Source organism: Sciurus vulgaris, assembly GCF_902686455.1.
Source record: "Sciurus vulgaris genome assembly, chromosome: 3".
Lineage (NCBI taxonomy): Eukaryota > Metazoa > Chordata > Mammalia > Rodentia > Sciuridae > Sciurus > Sciurus vulgaris.
In genome coordinates this window covers 24,509,718-24,531,253 of record NC_136463.1, presented here as the reverse complement: position 1 = coordinate 24,531,253, position 21,536 = coordinate 24,509,718, and the positions used below count along the sequence as shown (strand labels likewise).

The 21,536-nt window shown below is 46.3% G+C and overlaps 2 protein-coding genes across 4 annotated transcripts in view; one reads left to right on the top strand and one right to left on the bottom strand.

Moving 5' to 3' along the window:
• Positions 1-1,015: 1,015 nt before the first annotated feature.
• Positions 1,016-10,321, top strand: PSMB3 (proteasome 20S subunit beta 3). Its single transcript, XM_079132377.1, has 6 exons — positions 1,016-1,165; positions 1,463-1,647; positions 4,125-4,232; positions 7,378-7,555; positions 8,994-9,088; positions 10,199-10,321. The coding sequence occupies exons 1-6, from the start codon at positions 1,163-1,165 to the stop codon at positions 10,245-10,247; spliced, it is 618 nt and encodes a 205-aa protein (XP_078988503.1). The 5' UTR covers positions 1,016-1,162; the 3' UTR covers positions 10,248-10,321.
• Positions 10,322-14,362: 4,041 nt separating this feature from the next.
• PIP4K2B (phosphatidylinositol-5-phosphate 4-kinase type 2 beta) overlaps positions 14,363-21,536 on the bottom strand; it is a 29,327-nt gene continuing 22,153 nt past the window's right edge. For all 3 annotated transcript variants that reach the window (XM_079132044.1, XM_079132043.1, XM_079132045.1), the window contains 3 exons: positions 19,611-19,872; positions 19,043-19,146; positions 14,363-18,373 (listed from right to left, as the gene is read on the bottom strand). In XM_079132044.1, the coding sequence (XP_078988170.1) occupies positions 18,293-18,373; positions 19,043-19,146; positions 19,611-19,872 (447 nt within the window). In that variant the 3' untranslated portion in view covers positions 14,363-18,292. The remainder of the gene's footprint in view (positions 18,374-19,042; positions 19,147-19,610; positions 19,873-21,536) is intronic.

The window sequence follows — 21,536 nt, the reverse complement described above, 5'->3', positions numbered from 1 at the left end:
GAAATTATTCCGTCCTTTACAACGATGAATTTTCAATCCGGTGATTTGTCGCAGAAAAAAACGTTGTCTGTCGTTTCAGTACAAAATTTGGCTTCTGCGAGGGTGTGAATAAGACAAAGCAAAAAATAAAGGAGAAAAAGACCGCGTCCCTGGGTGGGCTCGAACCACCAACCTTTCGGTTAACAGCCGAACGCGCTAACCGATTGCGCCACAGAGACTGCGATAACGATTGGTGTGGCAGAGAGCCGAGTCAATGGGAACTAGCCTGGAATGGCGCAGGAACCGCAACAAATGCTTCGAAGTCCGGCGAAAGAAATCGGATCCTGGGGGAAAAAAAGGATTCTGACCTGGGGAGAAGTGCGACAGGGCTTGGGAGGGGAAGACGCAGAAACCGATCGCCTCTCCTTGGTTGGTTCTCCAAGAGGTTGGCGCTGGCCAACCTGGAGTTGTACTTAGATGTGGAGAGGTCCGAAATGTCCCTTTTTAGAGTGACCTGAGACTTAGGGCTACATTGTCGACCCGTGGGGGGCGTCCCAAAAAGTAGAACAACTTCTGCTCTCCAAAATTCCCCTTTGCAGCGGAATCCCTGTAGCCACAGGATACCCTTGAAGTTCCCCTCCCTCTCGCATTTTTTCAGTTGGGACTTAATGGGAGCCTCCCATACATCAGGCATTGTTCAGAGCTAGAGAATATAGGAAGCTCTCAAAGTGCCTTGGTACACAGTAGCTGTAAGGCTTTCTGGTAGAGAGAAATGGAGTAAGGACGAGTAATTCATACAGCATCCTCCACCGTGGCCCTTCAGCCCCGGGACTCAATTCTCCAACACAGCTTCCCCAACCCACGTGCGTGCCGGCCCCGCCCCTTCCCCAGTCGCTACAGGCAAGTCGCGTTCTGCCGATATCCCAGCATGCACCACGACGCAAGGCTCTTCCGTACTCACAGTGACTTTTCACTTTCCGCTTTCCTTGCCTCGGTTTTGGCCTCTCAACCAAACATGTGAAGATGACTGACGGATGGAACAGCCAATAGAAAGCCCAAGTTGTCAGGAGGCCTTGGTCTATCAACCAATGGAAAGGAAGCAGCAAGAGTGTTGGCGCAGCGAGAGCCAGGACCGGTTTACTGGAATTGCAGCGGCGATCTGGGGTCCTAGTACACTGCAATCATGGTGAGAAGGGGGCGAGGAAAGGGGACACGGGATGGGAATTGAGAAACCGGGAGGGTGAGGTTAGGCTTGGGAGCTAAGAGGGCCTCTCCAGGTTGATGGAAGGAAGCAGCTTCAGTTCGAAGGAAGCGGACCTCGCAGGGAGGACCTAAGGGTTGAGTGTGGCTTTAAGCTGCCGCACAGGGCCCATCTCTGGAACTGGAGTTCCGGGCGTCCGGGAGCCTCCAGATCGGGGGCTGGACTGGGGGTTATGGCAACATTTGTTCCTCGCGCTGAGGCTCTCCACTTTGTCTGTCCCAGTCTATTATGTCCTATAACGGAGGGGCCGTCATGGCCATGAAGGGGAAGAATTGTGTGGCCATCGCTGCAGACAGGCGCTTCGGGATCCAGGCGCAGATGGTGACCACGGACTTCCAGAAGATCTTTCCTATGGGTGACCGGCTGTACATTGGCCTGGCGGGGCTCGCCACAGACGTCCAGACAGTGTAAGTGTCAGGGGTCTGCTCACACCTACACCTCTTCTTGGACCAACGTGGATGTTGGTCATCTTCTAGACACCCCCAGTGAGTCTGAGGTTTGCCAGTACCACAGCGATTACCAGGTCGCTGTCCCATTTTGCAGATAAACAATCCAAGAACCTCAGAGGGTGTCTTGTCCAAGATGCAAGTTAATGGGTATCAGCCAGGATTCCAATGCAGGTCTCTGTGTGTGGTGGGGAGGGCGGGGTGTAATAGGGGATTTAACCTAAGCGTGCTTTACCACTGAGCTATATCCCTAGCCCTTCAGACCTTTTTATTTATTTGTGAAACAGGGTCTTATTAAGTTGTTGAGGCTGGCCTGGTACTTGCAATACTCCTGCCTCAGCCTATTGAGTCTGAGATTACAGGTGTGCACCACCTGTTCCAGCCCAGTGCAGGTCTCTTTAAGGCCAGAGTGTCTGCCCAGTTCCTAAAGAACTTCATATCTAGTTGGCAGACAAGGCAGAAATACAGAGAGATAGTCAACCCATCATGGTTGGTGCATATTAATTGTCATTTAAGTTAGCTAGTGACAGTGGTTATTGGTATGCGAGGAGAGTCTGGGAAAGGAACCAAATTGTTTTTGTGATGGTCCAAGTGTGAGGGTTTCCGTCTTAAGGAGGTGGTGGTGGGAAAGCAATAGAAGGAATTGGGACTTGTTTCCTTTTTTTTCTTTCTCTTTTTTTGGTACTGGGAATAAAACCCAAGGGTGCTTTACCACTGAGCCATATCCCCAGCCCTTGTTATTTTTTATTTGAGACAGGTTATCAATAAGTTGCTGAGGCTTGCCTTGAACTTGGAATCTTTCTGCCTCAGCTCCTGAGTTGCTGAGATTACAGGTGTGTGCCATGGCACCTGTTACACCACCATTTTTTTTTTTTCTTGCCGTGCTGGCAAGGCAAGGCAAGCACTCTACCGACTGAGCTATATCCCCAGCCCTTTTTTTTTTTAATACATCACCTTTTTTTTTTTTTTTTTTTTTGTGGTGCTGAGGATTGAACCCAGGGCCCGTGCTTGCAAGGCAAGCGCTCTACCAACTGAGCTATATCCCCGGCCCTACACCACCATTTTTTAAAAAAATATTTTTTTAGTTGTCAGTGGATTATTTATTTATTTATATGTGATGCTGAGTATCAAACCCGAGGCCTCACACATGCCAGGCAAGTGCTCTACCACTGAGCCACAACTTTAGTCCCAACACCACCATGTTTAATAAGGAACTTGAGCATCTGTGTATTTTGGTATTGAGGTGGGGGAGGTTCCTGGAACCAGTCCCTAATGGATATTGAGGGACACCTTTACTAAAATCTAAATTAGGACCTGGGCTGGGGAGTTAGCTCAGGTGGTAGAGTGCTTGCCTTGCAAGCACAAGGCCCTGAGTTCGATCCCCAGTACCGCCAAAAAAAAAAAAAAAAAAAAGATAGATTAGTGCCTGGCATGTAAGTAACACAGTAAAGATCTAAAAACAATTTCTGATTTGAGCATGTTAACTAAATAGGAGCTGGGAAGACTACTTTTGAGGAAAAGATGACTTGGGAGTTTGACACCAAAGGAAGCCAGCCATTCAAAAACATCTTGCAAGCAGTTAGGGTTTTGAAGTTACATCTCAGGGCTGGAGAGGCACTGGTGATGTGTTCAGCCCATGGAGCAGATTCTGGAGAGACAAAACAGGTGGAGGGGAAAAGAATAGGCTGCAGTTTGAGACCAGAACCTTATGTTAGCAGTGGGGGAGGAAGAGATGTCAGGGAAAGGGGAAAAGCACTGGGATAGCATTCCATATGACTGTGAGATCACAGGTGACAGGGGCTGCAGGAAACTGGTGGCCTAAGGAACGGCAGCTCCTGGACTTAGGTCCTAAAAGGCGGAGAGACTCATTCATGAATGGGATGGAAGCTTGTCAGAAAATATTCTCTCATTTCCCTTGAAGTGCCCTATGTCTCAAGAACACAGAACTTCCTGAGAACTAACCCAGCTCGCTCTTTTCTCCTGCCCTGCTAGAGTCAGAGAACCACAGCTCAGGTTCCTGTCAGTGGGGAGACTCCAGCAGCCTTCCTCTCTCCTCACATTGCATCCTTTCCTCAGGAGGCTTTCTCGCTGACTTTGCTTTTTTGTGGTCAAAGTTACTTCACTGGGCCTCAATTTCCTCACCTGTAGATGGAACTAAAGTTGTGTATAAGTCTCTTTGTTCTTGTGTCCTGGGAGGCATTGCTGTAACTCCAGCAGGCATGGCGTTGGTGGGCTCTGAGATGGCCCTGGCGAAGTATTTGGATACCTTCCTATCCTCAGCACATCTGTTGCTTCTGATTACACTTAAGACTTTGAAGTGGCATCCCTTGGTAAGGACATAGGTTGTATGTATCTTTGAGTTCCTCCTGACTACCACAGGGTAGACTCCAGGAGACATCTAGCAATGAGTCACTCATTCCTTTTTCCTCCTACCACAGTGCCCAGCGTCTCAAGTTCCGGCTGAACCTGTATGAGTTGAAGGAAGGTCGGCAGATTAAGCCTTATACCCTCATGAGCATGGTTGCCAACCTCTTGTATGAGAAACGGTGAGTGGAAGTGCAGCTCTTGATTGACCAAGTAGGCATGTCGTGTGGAGGGACAGGCAGTCCTCCTTCTCCTCCCATTTCTCATTATTAGTATTAGTTTTTGTTAGGAGAACTCATTGCAGAAACCAGGTATGATGGTACGTATCTATAATTCTAATGCCTCAGGAGGCTGAGGCAGGAGGATCCCAAGCTTGAGGCCAGCCACAACAACTTAGCAAAGCCCTAAGAAACTTAGAGAGACCCTGTCTCCAAAAGAAAATTTTTTTTATAAAAGGGCTGGGGATGTGGCTCAGTAGTAAACACCCCTGGGTTCAATCCCCACCAAAAAACAAAAACAAAAACAAAAAAATCTAAAACTAAGAAAGGTGATTTTTTTGTTTTGTTTTCAGTTTCAGTGCTAGGGATTGAATCCTGTGCCTCATGTGTGCTAGGCAAGCCCTCTACCACTGAACTGCACCCTCCAGCCCTTTTTATTTTTTGAGACAAGATCTTGCTAAATTGCTGATGCTAAGGACTACAGTTGTGGCTCAGTGGTAGAGCACTTGCCTAGCACAGGTGAGGCATTAGATTCGATCCTCAGCACCACCAGAAAAAAAAAAAAAAATGAGAACAAATAAATTGCTGAGAACTTCCAGTCCTCCTGCCTCAGCCTCCCATGTAGCTAGAATTATAGGCATGTACCACCACATCCAGCAACAGAAAAAATTTTAGACTGATTTATGTGAGGGAAGGAGCCAATATATATTTAATGACTCATGCTTACTAAAAAGAATAAAAATACATTGAGGCTGACATGAAAAATTTTAGATTCTTAGTTGCTACAGCTCAGAGTTTCATTCACCAGCTCAAGTGAAATCACTAATTTTTTTTATTGGGCTCTGGGGAGACAGTGATCTGTATGCTACAGCACGTACCAAGCCTCCTAAAGGAAAACACTTTTCATGAGCCCAGAGAAACCATCCAGGCCCCAGTGAAAAGACTGCAGTAAAAGTTAAAACCAAGGGGCTGGGGCTGTGGCTCAGTGGTAGAGAACTTGCCTGGCATGTGTGAGGCCCTGGGTTCCATCCTCAGCACCACATCTAAATAAATTAAATTAAAACAAAAAGTTAAAACTGATCTACAGGTATTGCTTTGGCAAAGCAGAATCATGGCCCCAAGCAAGCCCTGAGCTCCATTACTATCCTTGGTTTTAAGGTCATTATCCAGATAGTCCAGGATATTCTTAAATTTTATTTTCAGTTTATCGAGAGGAAAATATAAAATTTTTAATTTTTTACAGAAATTGTTACCCAGGGGGTCTGTTTGAGAAACTCTGGATTAAAGCATGTTACCAACCCCCATTGTTTCTTCTGCCTTAACTTTTAAAAATTATTATTTTTCTGTGCTAGGGATTGAACCCAGGCCCTCTCACATGCTAGGTAGGTACTCTACCACTGAGCTCCACCCCAGCCCTAAATTATTATTCATTCATTCATTCATTCATTCATTTATAAATCATTTATTTATTTATTTGTTTATTTATAGATTATTTATTCATTTATTTATTGGTACCAGGGATTGAATTCAGGGGCACTCAACCACTGAACCACATCCCAGCCCTATTTTTTTTTTTTTTTTTTTTTTGTATCTTATTTAGAGACAGGGTCTCACTGGGTTGCTTAGCACCTCGCCATTTCTGAGGCTGGCTTTGAACTTGAGATCCTCCTGCCTCAGCTCTCCCAAGCCACTGGGATTACAGGTGTGCGCCACCGTGCCCAGCTCTAAATTATTTTTTATAGAGTCATTACTGAAGATCATGCTCTTAGAAATTACAGCAAGTCAAAAAGACATACAGGTAATACTTTTGTACTCACTTTCTATTGAGAATATTGGCTATTAGTAAGTATTTTATACATAAAGACCCCTAAAATTAAGGCTCTGGATTCCATCCAGTACTGCAAAAGGGAAAATAAAAGTTAGACACCAGGTGTGTGTAATCCCAGTGACTGGGAAGCTGAGGTAGGAGGATCCCAAGTTTGAGTTCAGCCTCAGCAATTTAGCGAGACCCTAGCTCAAATCCTGGAAAGGGATGGGGTTGTGACATGGTGGTAGAGGGCCCCTGAGTTTAAAAAAAAAAAAAAAAAAAAAAATAGATCCTTAAGATTTGCTGGGCCTGGTGGTACACACTTATAATCCTAGGTACTTGGGAGGCTGAGACCAGAGGCTCACAAGTTTAAGACCAGCCTGGGCAATATAACGAGCCCCCACCCCCCTACACACCAAAAAAACAAAACAAAAAAACCCAAGATTGAATTTTCTCAATTTTTTGTTTGTTTGTTTGTTTCATTTGGGGGATCAAACCCAGGAGTGCTTAACCACTGATCCACATCCCCAGCCCTTTTCATTCTTTTTTTGAGGCAGGGTCTTGCTAGGTTGCTGGAGCTAGTCTTATACTTGTGGTCCTTCTACTTCAGCCTCCAGAGCTGCTAGGATTACAGCCATGCACTACTGTGCCTAACAAACTGATGATTCTCAAAGCTCAAGATCTAGAACAGATTTCCAATAAGCTGCCATTTCCTTTTGTGGACCATGAGAGTAACCCAGCTCACTGAGTAGTATCCCTCTTTGCTTTGCCTGCTAGGTGGCTCAGACTGAACAGTGCTGTGTTCAGTCTGAATGTCTTAAATTCAGTTTGTTTTAGTTTCATTTTTTCAATAAACAGCTTCAAATTCTTCTAAAGGAGTAGAGGTATAAAGATGTTTAGAGAATTGAATCGTGGTAGAACTCTGAGTTAGGATAGGGAAGATGAAAGGAGGCTGAATTCCCAAAGAAGGGAAGAGGAAGTGAGGGCCAGGGTAAGACAGATATGAAGGGAAGTGTCAGAGGAAAGAAGATGAAGCCAGGCACAGTAGCCATGCCAGCAACTTGGGAGGCTGAAACAGGAGGATCACGAGTTAATAATGATGGTAATGATGATGAAGTCTTAAAGCATTGCCAGGTGCTAGGAGAGCCTTAAACAGAGCTGACCCCAGGGAGAAGATCTTCCCAAGCAGGGCCTCAGTTTTCCTCCCAGGGCTGGGCCAGAGCCTTGTCTGTCTGAATAGGCCTGCACATGAAAGTGAGTACTCTTGAGCTCTGGTTTCTCTCTCTGGTCCTGGTCTCACAGGTTTGGCCCCTACTACACAGAGCCAGTTATTGCTGGGTTGGACCCGAAGACCTTTAAGCCCTTCATTTGCTCTCTAGACCTCATTGGCTGCCCCATGGTGACCGACGACTTTGTAGTTAGTGGTACCTGCGCTGAACAAATGTATGGGATGTGCGAGTCCCTCTGGGAGCCCAACATGGTGAGTTGGTGGCAGAGAGCAGAGCTGGGCTCTGGGGTAGCTACCCTTGGCCATGAGGAACAAAATGTGTTCATGTAGCAAGTAGTGGGGAGAATGGTGTGCTGGGAGGGCAGAGGACAGCTGTTGTTCCTTGGGAGGGTTTCTAGAAGCTTCTTCTTCCACTAGAGCAGACTCTGGAGGAGAGCACCTCTGTTAGGAGGCCCAGGTCAGCTGTTGACTACAGCCTCATGTTGGGTTTTCTGGGTTCTCAGTTCCGTTATTGAACAAATATTTAACACAGTCCAGCATTAATGGCAGCTGACAGAGTGGGTTTGAACCCAGGCTGTCTGTGTTGGAAACCTGGGTCCATCCACCGCCTAGTTTTTGTTCTTGAGTAAGTTACTTTAGCTTGCTTCATCTCCATCACCTCAGCTATGAAAGGGTGTACTAACAGAGCCCTACTTAAGAGGTAGTTTTATGAAAGTACATGAAGAGAATTTATAGAATACTGCCTCTCAAGGAGGGACAGCTATTGGCATTGTGTGTGTCAGCCCGGATTGGAATTGGCTACGGTGTGACTTGAGGGGATTACTGTCATCTGCTGAAGCATGAAAGACACCCAGATAGCTGTTAAAATGCAATGTGCTGGGAAGAGGAGGAAGGAAAGGACCTCGTGGCAGGAGGAAGAGCCTGTACAAAGGTAACAGGCAGGGCCAGGTGTGTTCTGTGACTAGAGAGCTGGAAGCGGCCAGAGTGGGCAGAATGTGGGTTGAGATGGGGCTGGAGACGGAGATTGGGATGAGACTCTCAAGGGCCTCAAATACCACGCAAAGGAATTTAAAACACTCCTTCACTGTAAGGAACTTGAGGAATCTAAGGCCTACAACTAGATGTGACAGGTTATTGTCACCTATAGGAGACTCTGAGGTCCTAAGCAAAGACAGTGGCATTGGGGACAGGAGGGCAGCTAGTCCAGGAGACTTGGTCTGGTAAGGCAGCAGGGGAGGAGGTGGAGATGCTTAAGAGGCAGTCTCCCCCTAGCTTAACAGGGGGAGGAGGAGCTGGTTTTGGGGTGGGGAGGGGCGGACATAGTTGGACAGGTTGAATTCTGAGGTGCCTGTGGGACATCCAGGGGGACAGTCCATCCAGCAGCTGACAAAGCATATCAGAGCCAAGTGGAGATTGTTTTCCCCATTTATAAAAAAGGAATTAAGATTCAGTGAAGGGACGTATTACTTGGCCAGGGTCACGCTGCTGGCTCCTGGAGGAAATTCAAGGTGTGAAGTCCACACAGTGCTGCTCCCTGCCAAGGAAGGAGCTGAGAGGCTTCCCACATCCAGGGGATCATCCCTCACTTCAAGCATGGCAGAAGCCAGATCTGGGGACCTTGAGGCCAGAAAAAGAAAGTAAAGGATGCAGAATAAGTCAGGAGTATGAAAGAGTTCTACTCTGTCGGCAGGATCCAGAACACCTGTTTGAAACCATCTCCCAAGCCATGCTGAACGCTGTGGACCGGGATGCAGTGTCAGGCATGGGAGTCATTGTCCACATTATGTGAGTACATGTTGGGAGAAGTCTAGGCCCTTTGCAGATACCTGTCTCTCTCCTGCCCCACAAGCCCTCCCATCTTCCCAGCCTGCTGGACAGGTGTGAGATGGAAAAGGCCTGGGTTAGTGGCAGGCAAGGAACAGAAGTCAGTGCTCCCATACCCGCTCCCCTGGCCTCTGTCAGGTGAGGCTCTGTGACCCTGTGCCACCTCCTTTGCTCCCTAATGGTATCCCTACAATCACAGAGAGCTATGTGGAGAGGAGCCACAGCAGAGCTACTGCAGATTGAACATCTGGGCAGCTCCCCATTCTTTCCCCTGTCTCCGCAAGTCTGGAACCCAAAACCGAGTGATGTGCTGAGCTCTGGGGAACCATTTTTCCTCCGTGTGTGTGTGTGCACGCGCGCACGCCCCAGGTTTGGGACTGTGACCAGAATCTGATTGTCTGAAATAGAAAGTGTGCTTCCAGCTGCTTCGCTACAGTCCAGTCAGCATGTGGACCCTTTACTCATAGGACTGCCTGCTTGCTTCCCAGGAATACAGAATTCACTACCCTGAGGATCTTTTGTGTTCACTGGGATGTGACACCATCCTTCCTAAGCCCCTCGATCTCTAGGCCTGGGTGCCTTTTTTTTCCCTGCAGTGTGGATTAAACCTAGGTCTTTGCACATGCTAGGCAAGCACCCTACTGCTGAGCTACAACTCCAGCTCCTTTTTTTAAATTTTATTTTGAGACAGGGCCTCTCTGAGTTGCTGAGGGTGGTGTCCCCAAACTTGTGATCCTCCTGTCTCAGCCTCCCAGGTAGCTGGGATTATGGTGTGTGCCGCTCACCTAGGCGGGGGTGCCTTTTGTTCTTCGCAGGTCATCTCAGTCCAACCCTGAACCATTTTCAAGGAAAAAATCCCCTAGTGATTCTGTGGAATCTTCCCAGTTCCCCCTCTATCCTCCCCTTCCTCACACAGGCTGAGACCAGCTGAGGTTTGCTGGACAGTTCCCTGGGGCAGCAGGTGGCCCTCAGCTCTCCTCCTTGCACAGGGCTTGGAGTTGAGGCTGGGGCTGGAGGCACAGTCACTGCTAGAGGGGTGTACATGTGTTCTTGTGATTTTCTCCTCTGCAGTGAAAAGGACAAGATCACCACCAGGACACTGAAGGCCCGAATGGACTGACCCTGTTCACAGAATCTGTTTTTTTCTTTTCTTTCTTTCCTTTTTTAAAAAATAAAATAGCCTTTCTTTCACTACTTCTTGTTTTTGGCACTTTCCCACAACTCTGTCTCCATCTAGACAGGTACAAAGAGCTACTTAGGTTTAGCTTGGTCCTCAGATTTTTCTTTCTTTTTTTTTAGGGGTGGGTGTGGCTGGGGTGGAACCCAGGTCCTTGCGCATGCTAAACAGGTGCTCCCCTACGTAGCTCAGACCTGGCTCAGGTTCGCTGCTCCACTGGTACATCAGTGGGAATAATCTACAAATCACCATGGAATGCTTGCTTCAGTCTTGTCTTTGAATAAATTGTTTTCATTCTAGAATTTAGTCATCATAATGAGCCAGGGCAATTGCAATTAGCCTTTATTTAGAAATAAAGGGCAGAACTTGTCCAAGGCTACTTTGTACTTTTGTGGTAGTGAGGATTGAACCCGGGGTGCTCTACCACTGAGCTGTATACCCCCAGGCATATATTGAGACTGAATCTCACTAAGTTGCTGAGGCTAGCCTTCAACTTTTAATTTTTAAGGTAGAAATCTGACCAAACACCTATAAGAAGTTTTCTGCATTAGTGTTTCTTAGACTTTTCTGCACATTAGAATCACTTGGGGAGCTTATAAACACCCATACCTGGATCTCATCCCTGAGGTGCTGATTTAATTGACCTTTTAGGGATGTGGACACTTCCCATCTTATGAAATACCCTGGATCCAGCTTGCAACATGCAGTAGATGCCTCAGTAAACAAGTGGGACATTTGTTTAGCAGAGTGGTTGGTTCCCCAACAGCCATCCCAGAACGCCTCTCGGGGGCCCATTGGAACACACATTCTGAAAAGGAACTGTGGAGACGCCTAGAGGAGGCCCTGGCCCCTACACTCACTATTCCTCCAGGTGGCCACTGCTGCCTCCTCCACAGGGGCCTAGGGGTAGGGACGACTACACAGCATGGCTGGACTGGGAGGGGCTGGGTAGGCGGCCCCATGACCACCCCAGCCTGGAGAAGTACCAGTGGTTGTCGGGGGTGACATGGGCCAGTTGGTGCTCACCATCCAGTTCACTTAGTTCTATGATCCAGCCCTTGAAGATTCCTACACACCATGTATGACAGACGACAGAGCAACCCTGCTAGATATTTTGGGTACAACTGGACAAGAAGAGTTTGAAGCCATGAGAAAACAGTACATGAGGATTCTTGAGGGCTTCCTGTTGTCTTTTCATAGAGGCAGTTTTGAAGAAATGTTTCAAAGACATTCTCAGTAAAGGATCATGAGGAGCTTCCAATGATTTTTTTTTTCTTCTGGTACTAAGGATTTAACTCGGGTGCTTTATCACTGAGCTACATCCCCACCCCTTTTTATTTTTTTATTTGAGACAGTCTCTCCAAGTCACTTAGGGCCTCACAAAATTGCTGAGGCTGGCCTCAAACTTGCAATCCTCCGGCCTCAGCCTCCCGAGTGGCTGGAATTAATTATAGGCCAGCACCATTGCGCAGGACTCCAATGATTTTAACTGGTAATAAAGCAGACCTAGATCATCAAAGACATCACAGGACAGCAGTTTAAGCACTGCAACTTAAATGTAACATACATGGAAGCATCAGCAAAGATTAGAATGAATATAGATCAAGCTTACCATGAACTTGTCCAGGTTATAAGGAAATTTCAAGAGTAAAAATGCCCTCCTTCAGAATCGACTCAGAAGAGATAAGAACTGCTAATGTGTCATTTTCTAAGAATCCCTTGTGTTTTACCGCCCAACCCCCAGGAAAAACCCTCATCTCTTCCTCCTTTCCTTATGGTTTACATAATGTTGGTACCTTTCTAGCCTTAAACAAATGATCACCTCGTTAACCTTAGACCAAGAAGACAGTTAATCCTTCCATAAAGCTAATAAAATGGTTCTTTCCAGACCAATTTAAAGGAAACACAAGGCTGCTTCAAAGATTGTCTGATTCTTTAAAAATACATGTCTACATATACACGGACACATTATTCTTTTAAGGACTTACATTTTAATAGGGATGAATCAGTTTTTGGAACCTAAGCTGTTTGCCAAGCTGAAGTCATAGGTTGTGAAGTAATTTTAACTTTTGGAATCATATTACCTACTCTAAATAGAGGCATAGGGAGGGTTTGTTTGTTTTAATGTGAATTTTTGCCTGTCTTTAGAAATGTTTGTGTCAACTTTAGTCAACCTTAAATACACTGAGTGGAATCTACAAGAGTGAGCCATCTCAGACCTTTCTTGATGCTACAGCTTTTGTTTTCCAGTGGCTAAAATCCCAAAATGCCTATTGTATTTATTGTTGGTAGAGTGCTCACCTCTCGAGTACAAGGCCCTGAGTTGAATCCCCATGAATCCCCAGCACAGCAAAAAAGAAAAAAAAAAAGCTTATTAAATCTGTTACTACTCCTCTTGAAGATGATGGTATTCTATGTGGCCAAATATTTGAACTCATTCTGGACTTAGGCATTTCAATGTATACTTGGTTTCTTAATTCCTTTTACAGCCATGCTAAGGGTGGAATGAAGAATTTCTGTCTTCCTTTATAAGTATTTCTGGTTAAGGGATTTGAAAAACCTAAAACTGTTTTTGTTTGATATAATATAAAATATGAAATTGATCTTTCTGGAGTCAGAGATGATGAATGTTTTGCTCTATACTTTATATATTATTTTCTTATCAAACTAGTTTACAAATATTTTATCTGTTTATAAGCAAATATGCTTTCATAGCATATGTTGTGTATATGTAAAAAAAAAAAAAAAACATTTAATTTTCACTGTTCACTTTTAACTGACCAAAAAAAAAGTGCACACTAGAGAAACTGGTAGAACTTTTGCTTGCTGGTCTGATCCTGATCCTGGTGGTATCTATCTTTGGCCAGTTTTATCCCTGCTAAAGAAACCTTCCCAACAGAACACAACTGGATGAGACTGAAAAATCACTTTAAACATCCCCTGCTAAATGCTGACTGTTAAACCAAGTTTTAATTGTAAAACTTGTAATTAACTACCAGTATAACTGTGGATGGCTTCCAATTTTTTTGGTTCTAAGTCTGTGGACTGTTTAAACAATCCAGTTTGCTCCTGATTGTGAGATATTAAGTGGCATTGCACAGTTGTCACTTTCTGAACACGTACACTTACAGAGCACACTTCAGGTGCTGGAATTAAAGCTGATCTGTTATTATGGGGGGAAAGAAAACAATACATTCCTTTTTTTTCTTTGTGGTGCTGGGGACCAGACCCAGGGCCTTGTGCCTGCTCCACTAGGGCTCTACCTCGGAGCTACATCCCAGTCAGTCTGAACTGAGCACAAGTGTCAGTGCTGGGATTGCAGGTGCACACCACCACGCCTGGCTTTTTTTTTTTTTTTTTTTTCTTTCCTCTTTGTTTGTTTCTGATTCATAAGATCTGGGATGAGACCTGAGGATTTACAGTTGATTTTAAGGTGCTACTGATTCTATTGGTCCACACTTTGAGAACCAGTAGCTTTTAAACTAAAAAAGTATCCAGGTGGAGAACCTGGGATACAGAGGTATCATGTTCAATCAGCTGCATAGCCAGCTCCTAGCCAGTGTCCCTCCTCCCCAGCTGGAAGAGTGAGGGAGGGGGCAGTGGTTCAGCCCTCCAGTGTGCTGCATGGTAATGACAGCTGGCAGGCAGTCTGCACTGGTGCTGTGCTCTTAATATTGCTTTTTGTTTTATTTTGGTACTGGGGATTGAACCCAGGAGCGCTTTACCATAAGCTACATCCCCAGTCCTTTTATTTTGAGAGGGTCTTGCTACATTGCTTAGTGCCTCCATAAGTTGCTGAGGTTGGCCTCAAACTCTTGATTCTCCTGCCTCGGCCTCCAGAGATGTTGAAATTAAAGGCGTGCACCACGACACCCGGCTTAACATTGCTTATTAATTGCATCTGAAAGTGGTATGTCACTGACCACATTCTTTCTTCACACAAGCCATATACTGATTTTGCCCAAGCAGCCCCTAAAACTGGGACTAAAACTTAATTCTGGAGAAAAAAATGTATACGTGGCAGAAGACATTTCCAAAGGACTCACACATACCAGATGTACACAAAGCTTTTTGAGTTTTATTTTTTCCTTGGGTTGGAGATTCATCTTAACATGCATGCATTTTAAAACAGTAACGGGGTCTCGAACTGTTTCAAGTAGACATTAGACAAGCACAGGGGTTGAAAATTCCTATTTAAAAAAATGAACTTGCAGTGGGAAGCTGAAAAGTCACACCCATGGCAGGGTGGTAGTTTATCTTGCTTTCCCAAAAGGTGACTCCAAACTTCATGTTTTTTGTTCACAATGATCTGACCTGATGTTGTGGTGTGCTGAGCAGCACAGGGCCTTCTCCCAGGGCCTGCTGACTCCTACCCTCCTCACAAAATGGCTGCAAGTAAGTCCAGGTATTCTAGAAGTTTCTTCCCCAGCCTCCTTCCTGGGATCTCAGCACAACCTGCTGAGGAACAGCTGAGTACCTACCTTTCCCTTCTTCATAAGTAGTAGCATTTAATTTATCAGAGGGCTAGTGCCGTTATCACTGCCCCTGGCAGATGGCTGGTAGATTTGGGGGTAGCTGTTTGAATGTGCTTCCCTTTGAGGATTCCCCTCCCTACATTACTGCCATAAAGTGTAGTCTCTAGACTTGAGGGGACAACAGGTCTAAGGCCAGAGCTCTGAGGGTTAACACATTGTCATTCCAGCCCCCAACATTCAAATGCTAGAGAGTGCTAATGTTTTTCTCTCCAGACCTGATTTGGTAAAAAGATAATAGGGGGTGGGAATGGCTACGAAGAAAGTCCTGGGTCTTTGGTCTGTCTCCCCAGAACAGGCCTGGCAGATTGTGAAGCAGGGGCCATCTCTGGGGCAGGAGTCTCAAGTCTTTGTCCCACATGCTGAGCACTACCAAGAACCTGCTCACAGCTGAAGCACAGGGAAGAGAAAAGTGGAGGGAAAAGGGGAAGGGAGAAAGAGCTGCCTGTAGTGGAAACTTGAGTGCCACTGAGAATAGCCACAGGGGCCACTCATGGGTGGCAGACCAGTGACCCCTGAGCTAGATGAGAAAGACTGAGCAATGCTTTCTGTTCCTGGAACTGCTGGCTTCCCAGCTGCCCTGTGACCCCCCAGCCACAGGGACGGACAGTGTACTGGGGGACACAGACCCAGCGGTTAACAAACAGGAACACAAGACCAGACTTTCATTTAGATTCTGCCAGTGCGGTTTTCTAAGCTCCTTTCACGTCTTTCCAAGTACCCCCCATGCTGTTGTTGGCGGTGATGACTGGGAGATGATTGCTCAGTGGTAGTCATTTCAGAAGAGGGACAGGGACAGTGCATTGTGACTGGATGCTACCCAGTAAGGGGCAGAATGAGGGCATGGGAGAGGAAGCCTGCCCTTACCTCGCCCAGGCCTCATCACTCAGTGAGTCCTTATCCGAGACCTTGTTTCCAGGAGACCCAGCATGACTCCGGGGTACCCTAAGACTTCAGCTTTTTTGCATGGCCTGGGGAGGAATGCCTGGGGGACTCGCTTCCCAAGTGCCTCCTACTGCCCACGAAGGGAATGGCAGGACTTGGGAAAGAAGAGGGAGCACGTGAACATGGTGATCAGTTCATTTTCAGACTGCAAGTCAAACAGAGCATCTTTATCATTATGAAAAGAAGAGAAAGAAAACTTGTATAAACCAAGATAAATAGGGTTTAAACATCTGAATGCCAAAGGAATTCGAGGGCCAAACCCAAGGTTTTGAAGATAGCACAGAGAATGACCTTTAAAAAAAAATCTAAAATCCACCAAACCACAGCTCAAATGTTTTGACCCAATCAACCAACAATACTGTCAGAAAAACAAAAAGCATTTGAAACAGAATGCTACCTTTCAAATGTAAACAATATATATATATGTATATATATATATAATTTTTTTAAAAACCCACAAAAACTCAATGTTAAACAAGTTAGATACCTGGTAGTTGCTTTAACTGATAAAGATTGTGTGACACTTTTCATACACATTATGGCAACATGATCAGCAGACCCAATGCAGAGAAGCCGGCGGGGCCCGAGGCTGTGGAGGCTGCTGGAAGACAGCTTTCCAAGCTTTGGAGATGCTGGGCCTAACTGGGAACAAATCCAAAATTTCACTCTTGATTATGAGGTGGGGAAATCAAGTCCAAACATTATTCCTACATAATCCCTTTCCTAAGTCAAAATTGTTTTCTCCAAGAGCCACATGGTTCCAAGTGTTTCCCGAGTCACTTCACAGCCCTGCTCTAATTGTTCAGAGCTACTTCTGCCATTCCGGGAGAGGGCAGTCCCGGTGAGGTCCAAGAACGCTGCCTCCATTCCTTCCTGACCTAAATGCTCTGGGCAGGACACACACAGCATTGGTTTCTGCTCCAGAAGCTGAGCTTGGCCAGTTTGGGAGGGAGCCACAGGAAACCACCTATTCATTTAAAATAATTCCACAAACCAACTTCACATCTTTAGGGTTATCTACAAATTTTACCATCTTTCATCCCAAGTCCCCAGTTACTGGTGAGGGGGTGGGATGATGTAGGAATGTACCACCCCCAACAAGGAACAATGGGGCCATTTTTCCCTCCTGGCGGACCAGCTGCTCTGATGGCAACAAAACGTGTGGCTCACTTCCGAGAGCCTGGGGGGCAGGCTCTGAGACTGGATGGAAATCCTGAAGGAGGCTGCAGGATGCCACTCCTTTCAAAGAGTCCTGTGGGCCACAAGTTTAGAGAGAGGCAATAAAGAAAAGCAGCCCCAGGGCTGGGGCTGAGTTAAACCCCACTCAGGTTTTCAAGTTGGATTTCCTGAGTCACATCCTCAAGTGACTCAGAAGCAACCTCAGACTTGGATGCCACACTCCTTGTTGTGGGCACCTTGCTTGCTATAACCGTCCAGGTGAAAAACCACGCGTACAGGGAGCCAGACACCTACATGGTGGGCCTGAGGTTTAAAGAGGTGTCTCTGCAAAGAGCACCCAGGTTCTCGGAGCTCTGTCCTCGGCAACAAGCCAACCACAGGTGAGGGCGCCTGGAGGTCAGTAGGAAGGAACAGATGGCACTCACAAGACCTTATTTGACATACATCAGTTTCTGGGGTCTTCCCAAAGGGAAGTAACCATTTAAACACGAGAGTTCTGTTATATCCAAAGGTGCTTTCTAGGTCCTCTTGAGCCAACAAAGCAGGCTTGACAGAGAATATCTCAACTCCAGGGGCCAAGCGAGCCTGCGACTTGGATGATGACCACAGGTTCTCTTAGAACCAGCTGTCCAAAGCCCAGCAGCTCCCTCACCCATTACCATCCCATGAGGATGGACCTGCTCCCCTTTGGAGGTCTCCAACTCTGATCCAAGATGTCAGGCAGTGGCCTGCAGTGCTTCTTTGGGAGGACAGCACTGGAGGATAGAACGGAGGGGTAAAAAACGTAACATTTCACTTGGATCCAAGGTAAAAAGGTGGAAGAAATTATGCACAATACTCTATAAAATTAAAAAGTTAATCCAGGTAAGATCAAATGCAGCAGGGCTGAAGTGTCTGACCTCTTCTTGCTGGTGTCAGAGCATCCTGCTCTGAGCGACCTTTGTGCTGGGCCTATCAGGTGCCTCTTTAACTGAAGGGAACTGAGAGCTGGGCAGGGATGGGAAGGTGGCCAGGGCGAGCAATTAAGTTTCAGAAACAAAGCCCAAATAAACCCACAAAGTCACAAGGTACCAAAGGAAACACCTTTGGAACCTAGGTCAAATGGGGAAAAAAATCAAGGGCAAGAAGAAAGTGAGGTTATATCCTGTGAGCATGTGCACACACAGCACATCCCCCTCCTCCCCAGTGTCACAGGCTGCAGTCTCAACGCTAAAGCCTTCCAGACCCCCCACTCTTTTCCCTACCCTCCCATCCAGCCCCAATATATTCTCTCCCTCTCCAATCCCCGATCCCATATCCAGCTCTCTGGCTCTGGTTGAAGGTAGAAGAAAACTACGTCAGGATGTTGGACATGAACTCGTTGAAGCGTTTGGAGTACTGCTCAGGGTTCACAGTCGAGATCTCGGCCCCTGCCTGTAACACACAAGAGGCCCGCTCAGGTCAGTTCCTTGGCCCTAACTAGGAGGCTGTCCCTGGGAGGAGCTGGGTATTCAGGACCTCTTACTTAGCATCAGAGATGAATACCACCCCCAGGACTGGGCAGGCCACCTCAGGAAGCAGTTCACATGTGTCAGAAATGTCCTGGCTCCACTTCTCTAATGTATACACTCCGGCCTGCACTGAAGTAGAAGAAAGGCACTGGGGAGGTGGCAGAGAGGGCCTGGTTCTCTGTGGGGGCCCGGTGTGGAGAACAATAGCTTTAAACTGTGGGGAAACAGGCCTACTGGGAGCGGTGTGGGCATGTAAACAAAGCTATTCCTGGGCGTTCAACAAGATGCACAACATGCCCAGCAGCCCCAGGGGGGAAAAGCTGGCAGGCTCAGGGCCCACAGGGCCAGAGAACTGGAGAAAAAACAAGTCGCATGTGTGTGTATTACCCAGACTGGCAGGTAGGGGTGGGGTATGGATGGCAGGGGACATAAGGCAAGGGAGGCAGGTTTCTCTTTCTGCTCTGTGCTAGGAAGGAATGGGGTGGAAGAGCACTTCTAGAGCAGGAAGCCCTAGGCCTCCTCCTGGGGGTCCAAGGGTGAGTATAGATGTATCCCACTGGGCTGGCCCTGGAGGAAGGAAGAGAGAGCTCACCCCATGCTTCACCGTTTTGGCAGCGTGTGCAGCTTTCTTCTTAGCATCATATGGTGTGAGGATGTCGATGATGGCCATGAAATAAACCTCCTTCTTAGGGGCACCTGAAACATGAGCAGAAGCATGAAAGGAGGAAGAAGTGGTAGGGAGAAGAGCCAAGAGCCTCTGGGCACACCCATGATTCTTCAATAGAAATTCAGATCATCCCTATTGCTTGGAGCGAAGAGACCAGTGGGTCCTTCTCAGAAGCTTTCACATTCTAATCTTATCTGATCTTCGCAGGTATCCTGTGGGGCGGATAGGACAGTATGCAAAAGGTCTGTCCATTCTATGATCAGAGCAGGGCATGCCTCCGTCCTTCAGGACAAGCACAGAGGTGAAGGTAGGCCTGACGAAAGGAACCCTAGGACCCAAGTTCCTGTGGGTGACCCCTACAGAAGTCTTTAGGCAGAAAGAAGTCAAAGTTGGCTTCAAATTAATGAGGTGAAATGGAGACCCCCTTCACCAACTGCCCCAGATGTCTTGCCCTAGAGGGGAAAGGGGCAGGCCAGCACAGCCTCCTACTTACTTTCATGGCTTTTCATGGCATAGACATCAACAGAGGGGTCGAACTCCCCAGGACCAAAGAACCGGGGAAAGCTGAGGAGATTGCCAGGGCTGTCCGGAGGCGTGCCATAGGAGCACAGCAGGTTGCTGCCCGGGACCCCATCATTCTCACATTCCTCGTCCTCTGCCCGCTCCTCCACCTCCATTTCCTCCTGCTCCGCCCGGTCCACATCGTGGATGCCCACCAGCAGGCTGTAGTCCATGATCTTCAGCTGGGCCAGGAACTAGGGAGGTGAGGGACAGAAAGATGGAAGGGGTTACACAGGCCATCCCAGTGGCATCTGGAAAGGGGAAAAAAGAGTTTTTTAACTCAATTCTACACATGGTTCTGAAACACTATAGGGAGTAAGACACTGACTCTGCCCTGGTGAACTCATGCCTAATAGGGTGGCTACCCCACAGGAGCAAAGAGGTATGGAAACTGACAGCAGGAGTTAGAGGAAAGGCAAGATGAAGGCTGCGGGATGAAGCAGTATTCCATAATGGTTAGAACCAACTGAGGCCATATGAGTTGAAAAAATAATGGTGTACTGCACTATGAGAGAGGCTAGGGAGGTGGACAAAACAGCAGTGTCTCTCAACAGCAACTCTCATGAGAGTGTCAACTCATTGTGAATCCAATGTAGTGGGCTGGGACTAGGGCTTTTAAAAATTATTAAATAAGATAAAACAATAAAAAATATCAGCTTCAGTTGTGGCTCAGTAGAAGCATGTGTGAGGCATTGGGTTTGATCCTCAGCACCACATAAAAATAAATAAATAAATAAAACAAAGGTATTGTATCCATCTACAACTAAAACACACACACACACACACACACACACACATCAGCATGCATAACATGAAGTAAAGAGTAGGCAGTGCCAGGTGCAGTGGCATACACCTGTAATCCCAGCAGCTTGGGAAGCTGAGGCAGGAGGATTTTAAACAGCCTCAGCAACTTAGCAAGGCCCTAAGAAACTCAGTGAGACCCTGCCTCTAAATAAAATGTAAAAATGGGCTGGGGATGTGGCTCAGTGGTCAAGCACCTCTGGGTTTAATCCCATTACCCAAAAAAAAAAAAAAAAAAAGAGTAGACAGTGGGAACCCTAAAGATCAGGATACAACATCAAGAGTTAACAAATGGGATAGCATCAAATTAAAAAGCTTCTGTACAGCAAACAATTAGGAATGTGAAGAGGAATGGAAGAAATGGAGAAAATGGAAGAAAATCTTTGCTAGCTGCTCTTCTGACAGAGGATTAATATCTAGAACATATAAAGAACTGAAAAAAATCTAACAACAAAACCCAAATAACCTAATCAATAAAAGGGCAAATTAATTGAACAAACACTTTCAAAAGAAGAAATACAAATGGCCAACAAATACATGAAAAAATGTTCAACATCATTAGTAATCAGGGAAATGCAGATTTCATTTATCAATAGTCAGAATGATAGTCATCAAGAATAGAAACAATAATAAATGCTGGAGAGGATGTGGAGAAAAAGGAACACTTTTTTACACTGTTGGTGGTATTGTAAATTAGTACAACCACTATAGAAATCAGTATGGAGGTTCAAGACTAGGCATGTGACCACCATATGACTTAGCTATACCACTTCTTGGTATATATCCTAAAGAATTAAAGTCAGGGGCTGGTGTGTGGCTCAGTGGCAGAGCCCTTGCCTAGCACGTGTGAGGCCCTGGGTTCAATCCTCAGCACCACATAAAAATAAAAATATAAAAGAACTGTGTCCATCTAAAACTAAAAAAAAAAAATTTAAAAAAAGGTCATCATACAGTAGTGATAAATACCATGTTTACAGCAACACAACTCACAATAGGCAAACCATGGAACCAGCATATTTGTCCATCAGTGGATGAATGGATAAAGAAAACGTGGTAT

Excerpts from the sequence above, each read along its gene's own strand:
- PSMB3 (XM_079132377.1), top strand. Across the intron at positions 4,233-7,377 it reads AACCTCTTGTATGAGAAACG|GTTTGGCCCCTACTACACAG; the intron begins GTGAGTGGAAGT and ends CTGGTCTCACAG. Across the intron at positions 9,089-10,198 it reads GGAGTCATTGTCCACATTAT|TGAAAAGGACAAGATCACCA; the intron begins GTGAGTACATGT and ends TCTCCTCTGCAG.